This window comes from Rhipicephalus microplus, chromosome 3 (assembly GCF_043290135.1).
Source record: "Rhipicephalus microplus isolate Deutch F79 chromosome 3, USDA_Rmic, whole genome shotgun sequence".
Lineage (NCBI taxonomy): Eukaryota > Metazoa > Arthropoda > Arachnida > Ixodida > Ixodidae > Rhipicephalus > Rhipicephalus microplus.
Window position 1 is genome coordinate 180331180 of NC_134702.1, and position 22179 is coordinate 180353358.

General features: G+C 47.6%; 2 protein-coding genes across 2 annotated transcripts; both read right to left on the reverse strand.

The window, feature by feature from the left end:
- Positions 1-6879: 6879 nt before the first annotated feature.
- On the reverse strand, positions 6880-7200 carry LOC119171654 (neprilysin-1). The gene has a single exon (XM_037422481.2). It carries the CDS (start codon positions 7198-7200, stop codon positions 6880-6882), a length of 321 nt encoding a protein of 106 aa, XP_037278378.2.
- Positions 7201-7251: 51 nt separating this feature from the next.
- On the reverse strand, positions 7252-17528 carry LOC142803056 (neprilysin-2-like). Its single transcript, XM_075888166.1, has 4 exons — positions 17433-17528; positions 10184-10282; positions 9312-9671; positions 7252-7815 (listed from the first exon to the last, which is right to left on the reverse strand). The coding sequence occupies exons 1-4, from the start codon at positions 17526-17528 to the stop codon at positions 7252-7254; spliced, it is 1119 nt and encodes a 372-aa protein (XP_075744281.1).
- Positions 17529-22179: the final 4651 nt, after the last annotated feature.

Consider the following 22179-nt stretch of genomic DNA (forward strand, 5'->3'; position numbering starts at 1 on the left):
TTAACACCCCGTTAACCAATTATATGCTCCGCATCCTCCTCAGTGTTCCCCCGAGGGAAGCTGCGGGCAATTTTTTTGTCTTGCTTCTTATCTTGCAACTTTAGAGACCCTCGAACCCATCGCGTTCGGGCCTCACTTGCGCTATTATTATTGACATTGCACGACAGCGGCGACGCCGACGGTGGCATCGTGCCTGATTAGCCCGTGGGATTGCTCATTGAAAACTGTGTGATATGTCATGAAGGAGAATTGTCGGGTGTACGAAACCGTTAGAGGCCCACATAATATATATGCCATGCACAAACAGCACAATTCAACTCGAACCATTACATTAAGCAAGACTGGCTACGTTGCCAACAGAATGTAACTTAGGCAGTCTTAGCCTAACATTTATGGAGCGGCACGATTAGAGCAGAGAAGAATCATCACAAATGCCTATTAAACGAAGTTATTGTTTTCACGGTGATGACTGTGCATAGATGTCACAGTACTGACACAATTACACGTCTTAAACGACACCATTCCTCGCTACGAAACTATCTGATAACATTAGGGTGTTACATGTACCCCCACACACGAAACATACGCACGCCTTCACTGCTACAAGTACGCCCTGAAGGGCATCGTTTCAAGCACAAAACAATCAGCAGCCTAGAAGTGTCCGATTGGTACCATTAGCCCTTCTTTAAAAGAGTGGAATACACTCAGTTCTTGTGTGACGAATGGTATGCAGGTGACGCTGCCACCATTCCACAATGCGTGGACCTCATGCGTATCGCCGCAACTCGGCGGCTCATTGACGTGAACGGGCCCTCCGAGTTCGAGAGACAAATCCCATGATAAAACGGTGCGCGCCCCACTTGCATGGCTGCCGTTGCGATTCGGGCTTCCCGTGCGTGGTGCAAGGCGACCCGGTTAGGGGGCCGCCGGAACCTATGTTCACGGGCCCGCTTAATCGCGCGCACGCAATTAGAAAGCGCCGTAGCTCTCGCTCATTTCTCTCTGCAATCTCGCAGACAAAGTCGAGTGCGCGAATACCGACGGGGGCGCCGCTGCCCCCGTTCCGCATGTGTCGCACGCGGAAGTGAGGAAAGCGCGCGCACTCTATCAAGAGGCGGGTAATGCGCGCACTTCCATGCGAGGCCTAACCCTCCTCCTCTTTCCCCACGACGTGCGGTGCGTGTAATTCTGTATCTGTATCGCTCGACTGTACACAACTGGGCGGGACCAATGACGGGAGTGATTGCAGCTGGCGGCGTACTGAGGGGAGGCGTCTCAAGGTTTCGATTTCCGGCACACGAGGCCGCTGACAGCGACCGCGCAAGATGAGAAACACGCGCTTGCACTAAGGGGGAAGTGTCTTAGACTGCTTTATGCAGCGTTAAGGGGACCATGTCTGCCTAAACGGCCTGGCCTCGCTAACGGCTATCCCACGGAAGAGTTAGAAAGCCAGAACCTTCTGGAAATACTATAGGCCATCGTCGCAACGTTTGTGCAATTTGAGTTGCAACCCTTTGTGGCGGAAGCAACCATAGGGCACAAAAAAAAAAGTCATTTGACTTCTAAAGGGCGTCTGTCGAAAGAAGGATGTTGCAAAGCCCTGCTGCGTGTTAGCTTATGAATTCACCACTAATTGAAGTGAGCTCACTGAGTGAACGCCTGTGCCGCGCCATTTATCGGTGGTCATGCTTGCTTCGTAGTACACATTGCTCAGTGCATACGCAGATGAAGCCCTGTTTTACCACTTTGCATTTAAGAACGCCTGTATATGAATTATGCGTCATAATGCGCGTGTATTTATGAGGTTTACTTAGGCTATCTCTGGGCCCCTATAAGTTTCATTATTGCTGTTATATTCGTAAATATTGGTGAAATATTTACTAGACTGTCGTTTTTGCTCGTGTGTACTGCGTTACTGAATTGAGTTTGGCGAAATTGTTTTTGACTGCGCAGGTCCAGCCTACATTTACTCGCAATGAGATCGCAGAAGACGTAAAAAATAAACAAAATGAAGTGATTTTATTTTCTCCTTTACGCGGTAGTTTTTTCTTGTGCGCAGATACATTTGGTGCCGATTAAGATGCCAGGACATACAGCATGATGACAAGCGTATTAAATCAGCATTCATGCAAACGCTGAAACACCCCTAATTATTGCCATCTTTAGCAGTAGTGCGGTAAACACAATTTATTATTATAGAAATATATGACTGCTTAACGATTTTTTTACCTCGGTAATGAATGCATATTTTTTGAACCCGGAAGCGGAACGGCCATTGGGTTACCCTACGTGCTGCTGACTACCCTGAGATATTTCGCTACGTGAAGTAATGTTGCCTTTCATACTCACAAATAATTAAATCAGAATCAGTGAAACCGGTGTAAAGAATGACAGGCTACGAGCCATGTTTGTCTCAGAATGGTTAATCAGTTCTTAAATTTTTTTAAACGTCTGCGGCGAGTTTGTTGTAGGGGAAGTCGTGTAACAGTGCTTGGTTGGCCAGACAGAGCGACAGAATGAATAACAAGAGGCTGGAAGTGTAGCCCAATGCGGCAAGTGGTTAAGCAGAGGATTAGGCGAATAGTTGGGAATTACAAAGTAATTTATTTGCAATTGTAGCGAGTGTCATGTCTTCCGCCTCCCGGTTATCCTCGTCAAAAGTACGCTACTTCACCATACGCTATCAAGAATGCTTAGGTGGAGCCACAAAAAAAAAATATTAGCAGGCACAAAATGGACACATTTCGTGCAGGACAGGGTGAATGGGAGATCATTCGAAGTGGTTTTCGTCCTGAGGTGTACAGAAAACATGACGACGATGACAAAAATTATGATGATGATGCATATGAACGTTCTTTGAAGAATCACCTAGAATAAAACACCGCCATATAAGAAGCTTACGTATGGACGTGTAAGAAATGGATCTTTCGATGAAATTTCTAGTACTAAAATTATTCCATACGTATAAGAGATACTGCAAGGAGACGTATTGACTAACAGCAAAAAGTAAGAATAGAAATATGAATATAAATGAAGCGAAAACAGGGAGAGGAACGTCATTAAAGTTAGGTAGTGCGCGTACCGGCTAGCCACGCTTTGTAATAGAAAAGCCCTGAGAAAAATAAAGTGGTAGCTGAGTGAAACAGGCAACGCATAAAAAAAGAGCCAACGAGATGGTCACCAACTACATTCGAAAGGTTGCCTTCAAGCTTTGTAGGAAAATCTCTCCAGGCATGATTGCAGACAAGGATGACGGAGTAACGAACGCAGAAGAGCAAGATGTTGAACTCATCGCGAAGGCTCTGCTACACGACTCGCTACGCGATCTACTTCCCTGCATACATTGCCATAGTACCGGTAGAACACGGCATGATTCATTGCCATAGTATAGCTTAGAGACGAAACGAATAAACGAAAGTGGTAGGTCCAGAATAATAATAATAATAAAAACACTTCATCGTACACCAACTTGAACAGAAAGAAGAGAAGAAACAACAACGTCGGGCGGCTGCACAATAAGACCACTGCGCTCGTGAGGTCAACGAACAAAAGTGTGGCGACCGCGTATGGTATAGACACGATTGCGCGCAGCGCTATTATTCCTATTACAAAAGGTATAACGCTCGCCGGGATGCATGCGAGCAAGGCTGATGCTTCACCGAACCGGCCTCATACAGAACAGGTTTCAGTCGTTAAAGGTTAAAAGTAACAGCGTTCGATAGACATCGGCGATCATCGGATGCAGCGATGCGGTGATATTGAAGGGTACACTCTGGTAAACGAGTGGCCTGCGTGACTGGTATAGACAGACAACTGCGTAGTAACTGCAATTGCCAGAGTATAGCTAAGCCGAGAGAACTTATTTCCCACACGAAAAGGAAGACTACATGCGGCAGGTTTTGGAATAAATAATCGACTAGTGTAGCACGCGTACTTGCGAAGCCTATCTGAACTGTTTTAGTTCATAATGAAGGCCAGGGGAGCTTTTCTGGAACTCTCTTCACTCGGGATCCTCGGCCTGACGTCACCAAAACCCACTCATGTGCTGCAAGAAGCGGCAAGCCTTTATGTAATCACGGATGTGCTCTAAATTGGCGTCAGCACGTTCGACAGCTAACGAAATCACATAGTCAAACAATATTGGTCGCGAAACTTGGAACGCAAAGCGGTCGAAATCCTATTACCACAGACATCAGCGCCTACCGTGTACGACTGAAGCGTGACTTCGTAATAAGGGCACAAATAAAAAAAACACCGATGCCTAATTGAATATTTTTGATACTCCTGATTTTACATGTGCCAGCGTAAACTGGAAATTTACCCTATGGTTTATCTGAAACTTGACTAATGGTTGGTTACGTGATGTTTCATTCGAGAACCACAAATGGGGAGCGTATGCAGGGCAGTCTGCCCTGTGGGTTTAGGACGGCACATTCTAGCGTCAACGAGGCATTGCTCACTTTTGCGTGGTGATTTTGTGCACATTTTCCCTGAATTATTCATTTGCTTATGCGTTGTTTGCTGGTGTGACACTTCAGAGAAGCTGAACTACTTCACAAACTATAAAGTTGTCCGGCACGCGTGCCCGCGTGAACAAGCAGGGCACACAGCTGAGCGGGTTGAAGGAAGCCAAACGCGAATACGGTCTTAAAAAGACAGATGTTACACTTGTTGACTGCTACGTAGCAATGCTTTCTCATGCGGTAGGCCTTACTGAGTATAGGATGACCACTCCTGTGACTACCGACGGCTTTCGCTGGCGCGTGGCCAGGACGTGCCTTCGCCTTTTGTAACGGTGATTGTGGCACGCTAAGCGAAGGACCACTGTACTCTGAAGTTTCCGAAGTGATGTTCCCGATTTTGTTGTCTCGATTCAGTAGGTTTCCTACATTGGGCCACGCAAGTTTTCGAAATATTGTGCAATTTTGCTCGACAATCATTGTACCACTATTCCTTCATATGCTAAGTAGTTGGCATATATGGCAAGCACAGGTTAGTATTTCGCTAATAAACAACCTCGCTTCCCCAGTCTTTCTTGCTAATCTTACATACTTAAGTGGCGAGCCGCAAGTCCGCAATGCTTATGATCATTTAAAACATGTCAACGGCCAGTATTTCGAGGAAATTTCAATTTCGCGCCTCTTTGTGCAAATTGCGTATTTTCGCTACCACGTCTGGTTGTGGCGTCATCTTTTTCAATTTTTTCGCTTGCTATCAGCTGTCCCCTCGATATACACAGATGGTGGCAACGCACCGCCAGCTGTTTCACACACAGGCTTATACGAAAGTTATGCTGCCAGCTTATACACACCTTGTTCTACACGTGGCTTCCGAGATTCGTACGAAGAAGAGCGGAACTGAAGAAGCTGTGTTCGCCTCATCGAAGCGCATTCTGTTTCTCTCATTTCTGTCACAGAAGTCATTTGCCATGACGTCGCGATAGGAGAACCGAAAGCAGGGGGTGCCTGCTCGTCAACCTTCACCTGTGAACGGTGGCAGACTGCCCCCGAAAGAGACAGTTAGAGAGTAAAAAGATCATTCACTCATTGTGCAGTTTCGTATTCTCACCAACTGGGCAAACTCAGCAAAACACCAAATGTCGCTGAATGGCGCAATGCAGAGCTTTTTCTCGTGAAGTTTTTATGGGAAAGGAACAACGCCTGCTCTATAATGCGGTCCTGAAGGCTGGGGAGCTGCATCCTGCCATTGTTGGTCGACTTCAGCCGCGTCGTCTTATGAAAGAGAGAGAGGATTGCTCGGTATGGTGCCATCGAGACTGGGGATGGAAGACATTAGATCTACTTCATCATATGCGTTATAACAGCTTCGTCCTACCTACTGCGCAACAGTGTAGTAATTACAGGCCACCAGTATAGTACGGAAGGTTTACCCCCTGATTCCTTGTCGAATGTTACAAAATAGTTGTGGACTAAAAGACCAAGGCGATACGGATGTACACGAAAGAAAAAAAAGTGAGAAACTGCTGTCATTCGACTGCGCATGGAGGTGTAGAAACATTCTTAGGCTTCTAGAGTTCCGAGATGTTCCACATGACAGCGAGCACTGCGGCGCGTGCTCGCATCAAGTCTTAATCATGACGACTCCATTTGAAACACACATCATCCTATAGCACACCGTAAGGAAACGAGTTTCAATTTGTAGCGAAATATGCTATGTCTTGCAGTGAAGTTATGTTTCTGGAAAAGACTTCATATTTTGCGAGCGAAAATACCTTTCTAATGCCGCTGTCGTGTGGGTCCACGGTCAGCAAGATAGATATATTTTCTGGGCCACCAGAAACATTTATGATAAAGTTACCTATATATGAAAAAAACTTTCGCTCACATTTTTTTTTCATAGTAAAGGCAACACAAAAGCCTCGATATATTCCGCGTGTCCGATGAAGCACACATTGAGCTTCACACAAGGTGAAACGCTAAGGGCTGAAGTCTTCCAGCGAATGCCGCTTCCACGTATCTGCTGGTGAGAAGCTCACAAGCTTTGTTTTACCTGTACTTTGTTAAAACCTAAGCATTTCGGTTAAAAGCTAAGCGAGATATGATGTTGACAAGCACCTATAGCGTTTAAGTTACACTAAAGAAGCTATTTGGTCGCATCTCCCAATGTCGCACGCAAGAAATAAGTGCGACCCGTGAAGTAAATCGCAGTGTTTAAATAGAGCACAAAACGGTTCATCACGCAAAGTTTCCACATCATATACACAGGCGCGCGTCACGTATACACTGCTGCAAGGCAGCTGACTTAACGTATTAGCAGTGTCACGAGTTCGAATGTCCACACATGAAAAGCAAGAAGAGAGAGTCGACACGACGAGAAACACGTCGGCGGTTAAAAATGGCGAAAAGCGCGGCATGCGGCTCAGCCTAAAGCCCCACGGCTGCCTTCGTCGAAGAAGGTGCACTTGGAAGCCGGGTTCATGCACGAGCCGACGGGGCAGCGGAAGGCGTCTGCGAACGCCGGCAGGTTGGCCAGCGGCACGTTACAGGCCTGCGCGGCGTCTCGTGCCTCCTCCTCGTCGGCGGCGGCGCATAGCACGTGACAGTCCGTGAGGAAGAAGACCTGATCGCCCAGCAGATGCCCGAGGAAGGCCAGTTGGAGGCCGTCGGTCGTTTTGTTCTTCCGCGAGGCGGACTTGTACGCTCGGAAGGCCGTCTCTAACGCTGGCACGTGGGGAAACATGTCGAACGACGACGGAGTAGCTTTCGCGGCGTCGACTTCTCACGTCGTGTTTTACAGACACGACAACCGGCTCCTGTGTTCGCCCGACGTGCTGGGACCCCACCAGACCAGCTGGGCGCCCGTCGAATCGACTGCGCTCCCGATGGGGTCGAACGAGCGGATCACCTCGCGGGCGACGTAGGACCCGAGGCCAGCGTAGTTCATAGCGTGGGTGCCGTCCAGGGTGAACATGGGCCTCTCGAGGGCGTCTAGCGAGACGTGCACGATGTTCGTGTAGTACTCGTACAGCGACAGTGGTGCGCCGCCCTCGCCGATGCGCCGCCGGTAGACGCTCTCGTACGTCTCGGTCCCCACGAAACCTCGCAACACGGCGCTCGCCTCGATGAATCGCACGAGGAAGCTGGACGATTCGTCCTTGGGAGTGAACGGCTCGTACAGCGCTTGCCGGTCCTCGTCTCGGAAGAAGTCGATGATGGGGAAGACGTCAAGCGTCATGGCGCCTAGCTTGCGGGCCGCCTCCTCCTTGGCGCCATCGCTGACCCAGCGCAGGTACAGTATCAACTCCATAGCAGCTATGGTGAGCGCTTGGAACATTTCTGCCAGCTGTTTGCGAACCTGAAATGCCAGAGGTGTGGCGTGAGGCACGAAGAAGCCTAGTCTGAGGACTGTAATTTATGGCTGGTCAGTTCAGAACTTGTGAAACAGCACACAAAACGCAGACGTACGGGAGGCTAAATAAAGCCACGAAAGAATGCGCTGCACTGTTTCTCTTTGTTTCCGTCATTTAACCTTAATACGTCACTGTAATCACAGTCGCGTCTCTAGAAAAGAGTTGATAGGTTAAGATTAGAAGTCCGACGAGGCGGCGATTGATTACCGCAACCATATATTACGACCTGCGTCATATTTCTTTTTCGCCTTTAGTTTATGCCAGATTGGGCATACGTTTTCGTCGACATGAATATGGAGCATTCGCTATGTTACACCGGCTCAGCGTAAGGTCCGGTAATTTGCTCAAAGGCATCTCACATCAAGACTTTCATCTGCGTGTGCACGCGTTTCCCTTACACAATGTTTATGGGAAATGAGAGGTCTTAAGAGCTTTTGATGTAGCGGCCACCCTGTATCCTACTGCAGCTACTGAACATTTACACCACAATGCTGATCTCAGTTTCCATATATGAAGTCGCATGTGCTTTTTCAGGGTTCCATTGCGAGATGGATAAGCATATGAATGGAAAGCATATAGAATAACAATGGCTTTTCTAATACGCTGCTTTACTCTAAACAAAAAATAAAGTATGATAACAAGGTGAAGACACCTTTATCGCACAATCTCATATTGCATGTCTTTGTGTTATAACGTGAAACGCAGTGGGGAACGTTTTAGCATATTATAAGCATGTCGTAGAAACTGCAGCATGGATGCCCCATGCATGTTGTCATTTAATCGACAGATAAATTTAGGTAGTTTTTTCAACTGCTACCGAGAGTCACAAACCGCTCAGAAAGTACATGTTAAACAATAAGCCCTATACAGTAGGTACAGCCAGCGTGGGCCTTCCGTTTACATGTGTTTCTGAATGAAATCCTGCAGCCTCTGAAGAAAGAGTTCTGTTAGAAGAATTAGCAGGAAATTTGGAGCACCAACATTCTAAGGTTTCTGAGTAGATGTGTGAACGAATTAAGGTTTTGGTCGAACTTTGTCAAGGCAATTCGGAACGGAAAGTGATGGTGGAATGACTCGGAGCATTAGAGCAAACTTAATTTACCACCCTTGGGATTATAGAATGTGTTATGCCTACTCGCCTACTATAGCCAATACACTAACCCTGAGTGGGCAGTGTTTTAATGGGGAAATGATCGAGTTTGCGACTTTTTCGTACAGTCCAATATTCCAATAGATGTAACTGACCACCAGAAGAACGATACGAAAGAAGTTTTATTGTCAAACCGTATGGCAGTCATTTAGCCGTGAAACAGCTAAGTGGGGTAATCTTAAACCGTGGACTTTGCCAGCGAAGCTACGTGCTGCGGACAGCAAGGCTCCTGTGGCCTCAAAGGGGAGCAACAAATAAAAGCTTGCTCAATTTTTCGGAGTCCGCGCTCACCTGTCGGGTGTACCGCTTCACCACACGCGGAGCGGCGCGCAGCAATCCGAGGCGGGAGTTGACCAGGCGGTGGCATGCCCCGTGCGCCAACACGTTTCTGTCGCTGCTGCTTTGATTGCGGAACGATGTGCGCGGCCATCCGGTCATAGCCCACAGGTAGGTCTGTACAATGATCCACGCTATGGCGTCCAGCAGCGTCGGCGCGCTCTGGGAGTAGTCTCTGAGCAAGTCGTCGAGTTCGCCGAGCATCTCCGCGCTGTGCACCCCCACTGTGTCGCTGGGAGACAGCGTAACGTGCGTGGGCAGCTGCTTGCCCAGCAGTTGGAGCCACGGGTCAGGGGGCCGTAGTGACGGGGTTGCCTTCATGGGAAAAGAATAGTAGTTATGATCAGCTTGTGAATTCGTGCGTCTGTATGTCACGTGGCTTTCAAAACTAGACCATGCTGGTTCGCGGTCTAGTTGCGGCCTTTCTCAAGGTGTTTCCAGCAGGGTAGCTGCTTCGCTTGGCTGGTACTGCATTCCTAAAGGAAAACCTTTGTTTTTGTGCGCTAAACGTTTCGGCAAAAAAAGCTTCGTTTCGGCAAGACCCGCGTGCGCGGGAGTCCATAATATATTGGTATATCGTTACTGGGGATGGACGAAGAGGAAAGAGAGGGCTGCTTTGGACAAGCTATTCCCTGAATTGTTGATGGCAGTTTTAGAGTCACTGATATATGAGTAATTTGGAATGGTAATAGCTAGAGCACTAGTCACATCCTCCACCTACTCAGAAGAGGAAGCAGACATGGAAGCAGCATTAGCTATCTGACCTTGAGAGTGAACAACTGACAGGGCAAAGAAATAAAGTGACATCTTGCAGGGAGCAGGCTCACCTGAGGTGGTGAGTCACCTGACCTCTTGTGCAGTTCGTCCGCCGTAGTGACTACTGCGTTGGTTATCGCCACTCGAACGCACAGGTGTCCCGACAGTAGCTGAGGATTAGTAAAAGGAAGTATGCAGCACACAGGGCAGGCAATGGCAGTCGCTGATATTGAAGCACACGCTTACTTCTTAAGCCAAGAAAGGTATGAATAATGTCTTTAATATTAACCGCCGTTGGTGCTTTGAGACCATAGAATTCATATAGCTGCTTTACAAAGCACAAGCTCGTTGTTCTTTGATAGGAAGCGGCATAGGATGATAGAACCACCGTCAATGACTTCCGAGAATTTCGTCCGCTTCAATGCGCCCCTAAATATATGTGGACGAGTGTTTAGGCACTTCGCCCCAAATGAGGCAGCCACCGCCACGAGTGACACCAGCGTCCTATACATTACGCGAGGTCATCCAGCACGACAAAACGAAAAACCGAAATACTTTTGAACTCGCGTCATTTATTTACGTTTACAGGTACATGTTCAAGTCGCGCAATGACCGTTAACAAACTGAAGCCTTGTTAGGGGTGGATTGTGAGCGTTCCAGTGAAACGTTTGACAGTGAACTTTACAGTAGAGCACAAAGGAGTAACTTAAGTTATTTTGTGGCTAGGTGATCGTGTGTAAGTGGTTGGGATAAATTAGCGCACATAACAAAAATCCAAGGCATACCAACTACGTAAGCATTGAAAGTAACGTATGCGAAAGAAATCGGCCCATGTAATCACAATTTGGAGGCTTGTTTGTGCAAGGCTCAATTTGGAATGCTGCATGTCTAGCAGAGAATGAAGAAGTTATAATTAGCCTGCTAAGGCATACTACATGGGCCAAGGTACAATACTCTTCGTGAAAGAGCTTGAAAGAAAGCGCTTAAGGCGCTGCTTCACTAAAGATTATTTCCCAGAATGGGTAGAATGTGCTGGAAATTTCCATACCAAATAACAATTTTTAAGGCTCGTTTTTCTTTGGTAGACAACGTTGTTTAGAACTTAATTCAAACAATAATTAGTAAAACATTAACTTGAACATAACCTTTTTGTCCGCTGCCTTTAGTTGGTAATAGTTTGTCGTGTTTTGCGGGCTAAGGTGACGATATAATTATGTGACACACAGTAATGTGGGCACTACACCTGGGCTTCGGTAAGGGCATCTTAGTACAAAGATGTTCTTTACATTTCGCTCTCTTCAAGTGCGACTGCCTTGGCCGGGAATCGACACCATTAGGTGTGCACCAATACTGGCGGCAAATTTTATAATGCAATTTGCATCTGTTTAACACTAAAAATATATACCATTTGTGATTTTAACGCAAACACTGTCAAAAATGCTGAAAGAAGCCTCAGCCAGCAAACACGTTGTATACTTATCGCAAATCATGGTCTAATATACATGGCAGCTTAATAGAATGCAATGCTGGGAGAGTTGGTACAGTGTCCAAAAATAAGAGTAGAGCGCAGAAAGACGGGACGAGTTCAAGTTAATTTGAATAATTTTGCCGCAATGTGCAGTATATCTTTATTAGATTTTTTATGTATGTGTTGGAGCACTTGTGACGTATGCTCTGTGTATTTCCTCCAATCACAGTTAAAACTCAATCAGATGAAACCCGATTTTGTGAAGTTGGATGCTAAGCTGCCCTTAAAGCATGACTGCATAATTGAATACCCTTGTGAGCCAATGATATGCATGCAACCAAACAAATTACACGCAGACGTTTATCCACTTATCAGAACGTTTGGCTAAAAAAACAGATGTGGCGTAATCAGCCTCATGTCGAGTGCTTCGCATGAAAGAAATTCCAACCATGAGAGGTATTTACCTTGATGTTTTAAATATGTGAAGAGACTCCAATGCCCAAGGAATTATCGTCCCAAGAAATTGTTTCTTGACGGTGGGTTTAACCCTAGGCTTAGGAGTGGCAGCCCTGATAAATCGCGGAATTCGTTTTAACAGAATATCTCTGATCTAAAAGCAGATCCTTGCATTTCGCAACGTTTACCACTGTCCTTGAGACACGCTTTTATGCACGTAGCCGTGCCCCCGGGAGATTTTCTGTTATAGGTTGAAAAGTGGTTGCTCGTCCAAGGGCTCCTTACCGCCCCGATCGCCGTTCTTCTTCTTCTTCTTTGTTGGCATGTTTGATGGCGCGTGCGAAGGAAGGAAAATCAGTGGGAATCGTATTCGTCTATGACATGCGTTTAGAAAAAGAAGACGCATGCTGCGGAAAGTGGACTTTGTTTCGTTGTAAGCAATAGTGCAGTTATCGTCCATATGAGACTATGTGTTCTCTTGGCCAATCCCCCAAAGTGGGTGTGAGCCATGGATTCTAGGCTACAAACAAACAAACAAAGTGGACTTTCGTGTTGAAAGCGTCGGATCGACAGCGATAGGGGTGATTCACAAAAGTAATATTAACATTTTATGAGCCGAGTATATCTTGTGATCGTGCCCCGCCGCGGTGGTCTAGTGGCTAAGGTACTCGGCTGCTGACCCGCAGGTCGCGGGTTCAAATCCCGGCTGCGGCGGCTGCATTTCCGATGGAGGCGGAAATGTTGTAGGCCCGTGTGCTCAGATTTGGGTGCACGTTAAAGAACCCCAGGTGGTCAAAATTTCCGGAGCCCTCCACTACGGCGTCTCTCATAATCATATGGTGGTTTTGGGACGTTAAACCCCACAAATCAAATATCTTGTGATCGTGAGACATGCCGCAGTGGGGAAGTTCACACTTATTATGAATAGTTAAGGTTCACTGATGCGATTCAAATTCCGCAGTAATCGGGTGGTCTTGCTCTTTGTCCCTATCGAAATGCAGCCGACAAGGCTGCGAATCACACCCATGCGTCCTGGCGTCCAGCCTCCCAATAGACCAATACCGTGAAGCAGCTTACTTTGCATTACTTGTTAACATACGATGTTAGTCAAGAAGTTTAAATTACGGGTTACTACAATGTAATCAATACAGTTGAAAGTGTTTTGTGTCAGTGACTCTTTCGGATATGGCTGCGTTCTGTGTGATAGATAGCATGCTTTAAGCTTAGAGCTATCGTGCACGTGAAACGTTTTCGAACATGATATGCACCCATTGCGTGGTCTTAAGGGAATACACGCAGCAACGTGTGTGCCTTTTCCAATGGGTGGCTGGCTTTAAACCATGAAGTCGTTATAATACCCACGTATTCTCTCAACCGATATACGCATGTACCACACAATATTACTGCGGTATTACTTGTCTTGCGAAGCTTGCATAGAGGACAAGTATGTTTCTAAAGCACGCAAGTTAATTTCACGGCATTTCCAAGCTGACACGTGGCTATGAGTAGACCACCTGCTTGTGACGCTATAGGCCTAGGTTTAGTCCTCACTCGAGCCCGGAAATTGTTATTAACTATTTCATTAGAATTTTTTCTCGAATTGTAGGTCACTGCGCACAAGATGATTTTTTCGCTCACAACTAATGAAGCCGACAGCGACTCCGAAATTTCTGGGAAACAAGCTGTTTAACGCTATCATGTTTGTAGTGGTAGTGGTGGTGGTCGTGTCTCTACACCATTTCTTGTTTAGGTGGTGAAGTCCCAGAGGCTGGAGCCCTCATACCAGGGCCCCATTGGCTGCTGCTGTTGTCCGGGTGGACCGGTGAATAAATTTTCACTTGTCGTCCTGGGATACGGCAGAAAGAGCGGCTTCAGACTGAGAGAGGGAGGGATCGGGTGTTCTAGGTAGGCCAGCCGGTTTGGGGAATTCTCAGACAGAATAGTGTAAGATTGGAGAAGATATTCTTCAAATGAAGGATCCTGAAGAGTTGTGTTAAGTGACGCAGTATCTGTCTCTCAGACGAGGACAAAACAACCGTGACACTTGGGGGAGAAGAGGGAAAAAGAGTGGGGGAAGAATCAGAGGGGAGTGAGAGGCAGGTGTGTTTGGGGGGGGGGTAGTATGACAGCGGACTGGCAGCATGACACGCACGCCCAAATTGAAGTTCTTCACCTTCACGGTGAGTGGGCGTGGTCTAGAGGCTATCGGCCAGTTGTGCAACCTCGATGGAGTTGAGGACGAGGCGCAGGGCAGAGTGCGCATGATGGGATGATCCTATACCGAGTGGAGAATGTGATCCTCTGTAGCAGATGAGAATCCCAGCTGCCTGTAGCGAGCGCTTCGCGTTGCCCGGGTGTCGTGTCGTCCTCAAAGAGGACATCGTAGGGGTGAAAGTGAAAACTTCTAGAACACTGTAAGTTCATGAAAGTGGAGAAAAGTGCACGGTTAGAGAACGAGTCAGTCGGGCGCTGGTGCAAGGAGTAGCATCGGCACGGGTTAGTTCTGTCATGGTAGAAATAAGGTTCCGAGGGGTTCCGATGGCGTTATAGTTTGTGTTTGTGGGAGCGGTATCATCTCGATCTCATCTGGATTGAGCTGTCCTTTAACCGGCACCTTGTGGTGGAGACAGGTAATACTTACGAACCGTCGTAACCAACCGCCGTCACGGTCTAAAATAATAGGACATGAGAACAGGACGAAATTCTCAGGTAAGCCGATGCTCTTAGAAATATTTAAGACTATTGGTTGGTGCACCTGATTGGCTATAAAGTTCTATATTTACTCATATTATGAGATACGCCGTTGTGAAGGGCTGCAGATAATTTATACTACGTCCCATTCTTCAACGTGCACTGGCACTGCACACGGGTCCAAAGTCGTGATAGGTGTGTGTGGGAGGGCGAGGGCAGGTCTGAGAGTTTCAGCATTCACCCGCATGAACCCGAAACATTTAACTTGTGCGAATCTGTATATACATGCGCACACAGGCAAAAAACGTTCACACGAACATCAAAGCTTAGTTGAACGCCCACCCCATCTCAAAAGGTATGCCTTCTGGCCACGCAATCGTACGCGCATCATGGACACTGCCCGAGCATCTGAATGTGACCACGACAGGTTTAGAGGTCCAGAGAGTTCGCTAAATCGGGTTGATTAAAACACTGAAGCCTATGGTTATTTTGGGGGCATATACGTTATAACGACGACTTTACAAAATTGGGTTTCGTCTGATTGAGTTTTAACTGTATACAAGATGAACGTAATGAAATTATGAAACATTATTTGACCTATGCAAGCGTATCTATTACCTGCGACGCTCTCCTTGGTCGAGACTTTCATGTCCGGGATCAGGTGTAACGCTCGTAGACATCATCAGTGGGTATGAGCCGCCGACACTGGGTAGACCCCACGACTCAAGACTGCTACAATAAAAGTGGAGGTAGCGGTAAGCCCGACAAACGGGTATGTCCCACAAAAATCGACGCGGCGTATGAGAAAACTGTCATCATAAACGCGTACAAGCTACAGAAATTGGGTGAATCCCAGTACACACTTTCCACTAAATAGGAAGACAGCGGTTAGCCCAGCGTATACCGTGCACTATAGCATGCGCATAGAGATGGAAAGGGGGCTGCCATCTCTTTCTATAGTAATGTAAGAGGAGGAGGGTGCTAAGCCTGCACCATACATTGCCTTGACATGATAGGGGGACGCTGCAATAAACCTTCGTCCTGCTCACGTTATGTCAAGCGTGTTACCAAAGTGAAGTCATTATCACGTGATACATTGGGGATGTAAAAGATGGTGACTGTATCACCACCTGAAAGCTCGACAAAGAGTGCTTAATAAAAAGCAGTGACACGACATACCGGAGCATCCTCACCGAAGGCTTCTTAGTAAAGCTGTGAAGATGAGTCGCATGGACGAGGTGAATTATAGTGTACTACCATCTCAAAGCTTAAGAAGAGTGTTTAAATAATATATACCCTATAAAGTGGATGCAGAGATGACCACCGCTTAACTCAGTTCGAGTATTGGAAGCGTTAATTGAAGGTCACAGGCTCGGTCCTTGCAGGCGGCAAAGCTTTCTCTTGGAACACTTTGCTTTCAAGGCATTTACACTGAAATTACTACTAATAACATCCCCTATACGTTTCTTGGTATCATTGTTTGTTATTTCACTTTAATAAAGAGCAGTGTTGCAACCCAACCGAAAGACTTTCGAAGTAGGAAAATGTGTTAGCTTGACGAAAGGAACGCCCCCATCTTCACTGTGTCATAGGTGTCGGCGAATCCGAGCTCATTGAATATTGTGATTCACCCTCAACAGTTCTCAGATGAAATGCAAGTGAAACGTGCCCATCATTTTCTGTCGTGCAGTGACACTGCTGACAGGGCGTGAACGTACCTCACTTCAGGGTATTTTCGCTTCAGTGGACTCGCTGAACAGCATGGCTACTCATGAAGAGCCAGTGAAAGGTGGCGGCTGTCTGCACAGACGCAGTCATAGTTTCCTTCACTCGATCAGAGCGCCCATTAGACCTTTGAGACTGCCGACGCGAAAATCGAGAGCGGGGGCCATCGACATTGAAGCTACCGGAGTTATACGTGTCACCAAGCACGGTCGGTATTGCGACGAAGGAAAGTGAACTCGCATCCACAGAGCAGTCACCTGTCATTCATAAACAACCGTAGCTGTGAGGAGTACGCAGCAGTACGCACGTACTAGGCGAGACACGTCGAGAAGCGGGCTCGATCGAAACGGAAGCTCGAGCTGAAGACGAAACGTCCCCATCTGAAAGGCCGGGGAGCGCTGCCTCCCTTTGATTGGACAAGGAAACTTCAGGCTGCTACCGCGGACTGTCACGCCGCTCTCGAAGAGCTCCTGTCACGGCCGCAGCTGTCACACTACGCAGCCCGGCCGAAAGCACGAGTCCGAGCAGTGCCTCGTAAGGGGACGTCTTTAGCTGCCACCAGCAGTAGTTGGAGCTCGTTTGCCGGATCGAATCTCGACCGGGAATAAGTGACAGCGTCCCATTTGGAGCAATGTCGACGCGCTTTCACTGAGCATGCGTGACTTAGAGATGGGCGCTATAGAAAAATAAGCATCAACGAGGCATATACGATGACATTCTTGAGGATAAAAATAAAGTGAGTGCTAAGGAGGCCACGTCCAGTTATTCAGCGGCCGTACCCTACAGAGCAGTCTCCCGAGAAGGCAGGCGAGAAAGGTATACGCTAGTTGGCCTGAGCCGTCTGCAGCTACCGTCGGCGCATCGTCCGCCTGCTCGCGCTCCTCGGGAACACGGCATCCCCGTAATCATCCACTTAAACGAGCGCGAATTACAGCAATTAGCAGTCGCGCGCCGACCTCTGCACGTCAGATCATTCTCACCGTCATCTTCCCGTCCTGTTGCTTTCGAAACAACTCTCTCGGCCTGCGGAACACTGGCGTCGCTCCATTGTTCGAGCAGCGTTTCTTTCCTTTCATCCCTGGTTTTCCTTCGTCGTATCTTGTACTATTTACTATTATATTACTATAGGTGGAGCGCTGCAGAAGCTCAGAAAGCAGGGGCCCGAAGAGATTAAAAACGCTCGAACGAGGATGGCCGTCTAGCGACGCCCCTTGCTCCAGAATATTTCATCTGTAGACGGAGCATTGACGCTTTGATCGATCAAATACCATGATATTAATTAGAGCAAAGAATGGCTTGATAACCATGCTTATGGGAAAACTTCGGCCCATGTTCTGGGACGATTCCTCTTTCCCATTTGTACGAGGCAGAAAAACTCATCTGCGAAATGACATGCTTAAGTCAGTAGTTCCCTTGGGCACAATCACCAAGAGTATGATGTATAGGCAAGACACACAGGTGTATAGGTACCCCTACTGAGTGCGTGAGCCTATCTTGAGCCTCGATTTATGGGATCGAGTTTTGCGGATTTCTCAATAGGTACTATGGGGGCTTGTGAACTCCTGCTGTTATTCATCTTTCTGTCTACTTTTTCTTTTGTCAAGGCTCTGTGGCCGGCCTGTCCCATCCAGGTTTACCCCCTTGCCTACCTTTTATGTGCCTCTCCCTTCTTCGTAGCTAGGGAACCTTATGCCTCCGCTGACAGCATCTGTCACGGTTGTCTGTAGTGAGTGCTCGACTGGTGAGCCGAAGTCGCTGGATCAAATCCTGAAATGCTAGAGACAACAATTTGCTTAAATTTAGGTGCACGTTAACGAACCCCAGATGGTCAAAACTTCAGGAGCCTTCCACCATGTCGTCCATCATAACCATATCGCCAATCCCGGCTGTGGCGGCTGCATTTCCGATGGAGGCGGAAATGTTGTAGGCCCGTGTGCTCAGATTTGGGTGCACGTTAAAGAACCCCAGGTGGTAAAAATTTCCGGAGCCCTCCACTACGGCGTCTCTCATAATCATATGGTGGTTTTGGGACGTTAAACCCTACAAATCAATCAACCATATCGCCGTTTTCAGGATGTAAAACCACAGCAGCTTAAAAATATTTACGATTTCCAGATTTAAAAAAAATCAGGACCGCCTCGGACAACATCGCATTAAGAACGCGGGCACACGTGCTGACCGTGCAGGTTTCGATCGTTCTGAGCGCAAGAAAAACAAAATCGAGGACGAGTCAACGGAGACGTCGTTCGAAGCCCGTTCTTCTACTGAACACTCGAGCGGCCTGCGCGAGCGCAGTTTCTACGGGTTTTTCTCCTCGACCACTGGAATTACGTTCGGTATTTGGGAGGCAAACAGCAGCGTTCACTACGGCAATCGTTGCGGCCTACGCACCGGCTCATCGAACGATCACCGATGCGCGCACAAAGGCAAGAGACTCTTTCCTCATTAAAGTGGTTGTCGGCTTATGACGGCCTCAATGAGAAGCACGAGGGGGCAGGGTATGGCGGTCGTAAAATCGGCGACTGCACCGCGAAACAGTCCCTTGCCCGCAAGCTGCGCGGAGCGGGCACGCGCGGCTTCGAGAATACCGGGGCACCGCAGCAGTCGGGCCACTTGGAGCGATTGTGGTGAGGGATGCGCGCACTTGACTCTGGATTTAAGGCTGAGCTGTAAATGAAGAAAAAGGTTTATGCTTGTTTCTTGGGGCTGTGTTCATTTTTATGGAAGCTGAAGAAGAGGAAGAGAACCAGCAATGCGCAGATGGAGCTTAGGGAAGAAGACAAAAGAGCGAAAGCAAGAAGGAAAAGGAATTATCGGAAAGTCAATATTTGCAATAGCTGACTAAAAGAGCATCCGTGCACTTTCTTAGCTATATTTACCTTACATTACAGTCGAGTGAACGCAGTGCAAGAGGGCATCCATTCGACCTCGTTGGTTTATGGGCCGAATACTCACTTCGCGTAACCTAAACTTGCATGCACAAGCCGTGTGTTTGTGCATGGATGAGCTCGGTAGTGGGAGCGTGCTTTCGATATACTGGCGCACACGTTCGGTGCTTCTCTCAAAGGCAGGAGAAAAAGAAGGGCAATGTCGTCGCTTAACACGCCCGCAGTCTAGGTCAAATTATTCGTATTTGCTATGTTTTTAACGAACGAAGCACCTCGCGCGCGCGCGTGTGTGTGTGTGTGTGTGAGTGTGTGTGTGTTATGTCGTCAGCCTGGTCCATAGACGGGTATGTGCCAAAAAAGTTGAGCAAGTTAACTACTCGCCATCGCTCCGTACTATGCATATTGTGCGTGAGAGGCTCTTCGTTACTGCCTACTGCCTAAACCATTATGCTCGGCTTCGCAGCGGTGTCAGGATCTCCGACGAAATTTACCAAGGTGCTCAAGTTTATCAAAAATCACAATCATAAACGTGGATCTACAAGCTAAAGTCATCAATTTGAAGTTCCACTTCCTGAACCGTATTTGCAAAGTGATGATGCTTTACTCGCCACCGGTGCACAAAAGAAAAGTTAGGAAGCCATGAGTTGGCCCAACAAATAGCCAACGACGTCTATGTAGCTGAAATGAATGGAAACAACTTCATGGAAAGTCCGGCGAATTTCAACCACCAGGGCTCAGGTCTCCCATAAGGAAACTTCAAGGCCTTGCCTCATCGCCACCTCTCGAGACCGCTGGACTGCTCACTCTTAGTGTCTTGAACTAAGAGCTGCGCAGAGCTCCAGCCCATGTCGACGCGAGAGCATCCGGACCTACTGCCATGTTAGCTGTCATAACGGGGCACTCCCACAACATGTGTGAGAGCGTCGCTCTAGTTGTAAGATAAAGTTTGCAAATGGCACTTGCGTATTGCGCGCGGAAAATGCGCCGCAATTGCACTGGAGTAGGGAAGGCGTTCATCTCCAGTTGTTGCCATACGAATGCGTGGCATCACCCTTTTCTACGTGCTGCAGGGAACTGAAACAGGACATGTATGGAAGAAGAGGCACCACCTTAGGGTAGTCTGCATTGCGACACAGTTTTCTGACGATGTTAGTAGAACCCTTCCCACCCTTCCCTGCATGCTCGGTTTGAGGCGTGGCACCACCATACTCCATTTCATACATCAGGTACGTGCAACGCAGTCGAAGCTATGCTAGACGCTCGGCCAGAAGATGGGTGATTTCACGTGTGTCCTGCTTGCCTTCTGTCGTTTTAAAGGCTCGTGTGAGCTGGCGCAAGATTCGTGACGACGTGCTACAAATAAAATACCAAAATGTGAAAACAGAGAGGTGCCAAGCGGTCCAGAATGACTTGTTGGTAAAGGTATGACAGGGTTGGTATGTATATGAGGCTCAAAGCGTCTGTAATGTATTACTCAGGCTGAAGAGAAAGAGAAAACATTTTACGGGCGGTAATGTCTTAGGAATTATTTCTCAGTGCGAAAGCATCTACTGTAGGAAGCCTCGCTAGCCTCCTCAGCGTTGCATTTGATGTATGAAACGGAGTATATAGTGACTCATCGAAGAAATACCTCGAAGCAATGTGGCTAATCACCTCAGTGAGGGCCTTCTTCGCACTGCATGCTTTGCCCCTACCGAGGTTTGATGCTAGTGGAGCTGAAACACCCTTCATTACATGCACCGCCAATCCTCATTTTCGGTAAAGTACTTTCCGACACGGACAGGCACATCTACTTGGGTAAAGTGCAGACCCACTCTTGTCCATCCATCCTGCTGTTGTCCCACATACTGTGGTACGTCCCCTGCATGATCACTGTGTAACGACGCTTTTCGCGACACTTTCCCGCATCCTATTCTTTTGTCCTGCTAATCCTCTCCCGTAGTGACACCAATGACCACGCTAGAAGAACGACACATGTGCACTCAAAGTGCGCGCGTGTCGCACCTCTTGTGAGGCCTTGGGACAGCCCACCATTTCAAGCTGAGAAGGCTGGGCGATCCTTATTTCGTCCACGCTCCCGACATGGGAGCTTCCCAGAGTTTCTCAGGCTACCGATGCTATAAAAAAGAAATCGTCATTTAGACGCAGCGTGGGACCGTGCACACGGCCTTCCGAGTACCGAGGGGGTCCAAACACACCTGCTTAAAATAGTTTTTAAAAAGGCTTCTTAGGGCATGCTAGTCAGACATCCGACCAGCTAAGGTGGGTGGTGGTAGAGCTGCTCACGTAATCGAACTCAAGGGAAAGCAACATCACACATAGGAGAACGAATGTGAATAAACGGACATTGGGGTCACAAAGAATGATGTGTAGACCAGTTGTCGTTCAAAAAAAAGAACAAACAGGTAACATGTGCGATGGTATAACCAGGCGGAGCAGGGTTGTAACCCCGTCCATAAAATTTTCAATTTTTCATTTTACACACACACCTACGCACGAACATAGATAAGCTAAGATGCGGTACTAGTTAGTGGGTGTCATTATAGAGGAAGGGAAGTGTCAGTATCCATATTGGTGATTGAATGTGTATCCTGAAGAAGCTGTCGCGTAAAGAGCACTGCGTTCTAGCGGAGATAGGACGTTCGTACTCGCTGTTTAGGACTAGTTTAATATACCGACAATTCATTAAAGTCTGTGTCAATGATTGGTTACGTATGTCCTTCACTATTAACTTATGTTTGACCTGTGCGTGTGTTCTATTCTTCTTTTAATAGCGGGTCAGGGTTGAGTAGCGGGATTCGGCCGATTTCTATGACACATGCGCGCTATAGGAATTATT

Excerpts from the sequence above, each read along its gene's own strand:
- LOC119171654 (XM_037422481.2), bottom strand. The coding sequence starts at position 7,200 with ATGTTTCCCCACGTGCCAGCGTTAGAGACGGCCTTCCGAGCGTACAAG.
- LOC142803056 (XM_075888166.1), bottom strand. The coding sequence starts at position 17,528 with ATGAAAGGAAAGAAACGCTGCTCGAACAATGGAGCGACGCCAGTGTTC. Across the intron at positions 10,283-17,432 it reads AACAGGACGGGAAGATGACG|CTACTGTCGGGACACCTGTG; the intron begins GTGAGAATGATC and ends ACTAATCCTCAG. Across the intron at positions 9,672-10,183 it reads CAGGTGACTCACCACCTCAG|GCAACCCCGTCACTACGGCC; the intron begins GTGAGCCTGCTC and ends TTTCCCATGAAG.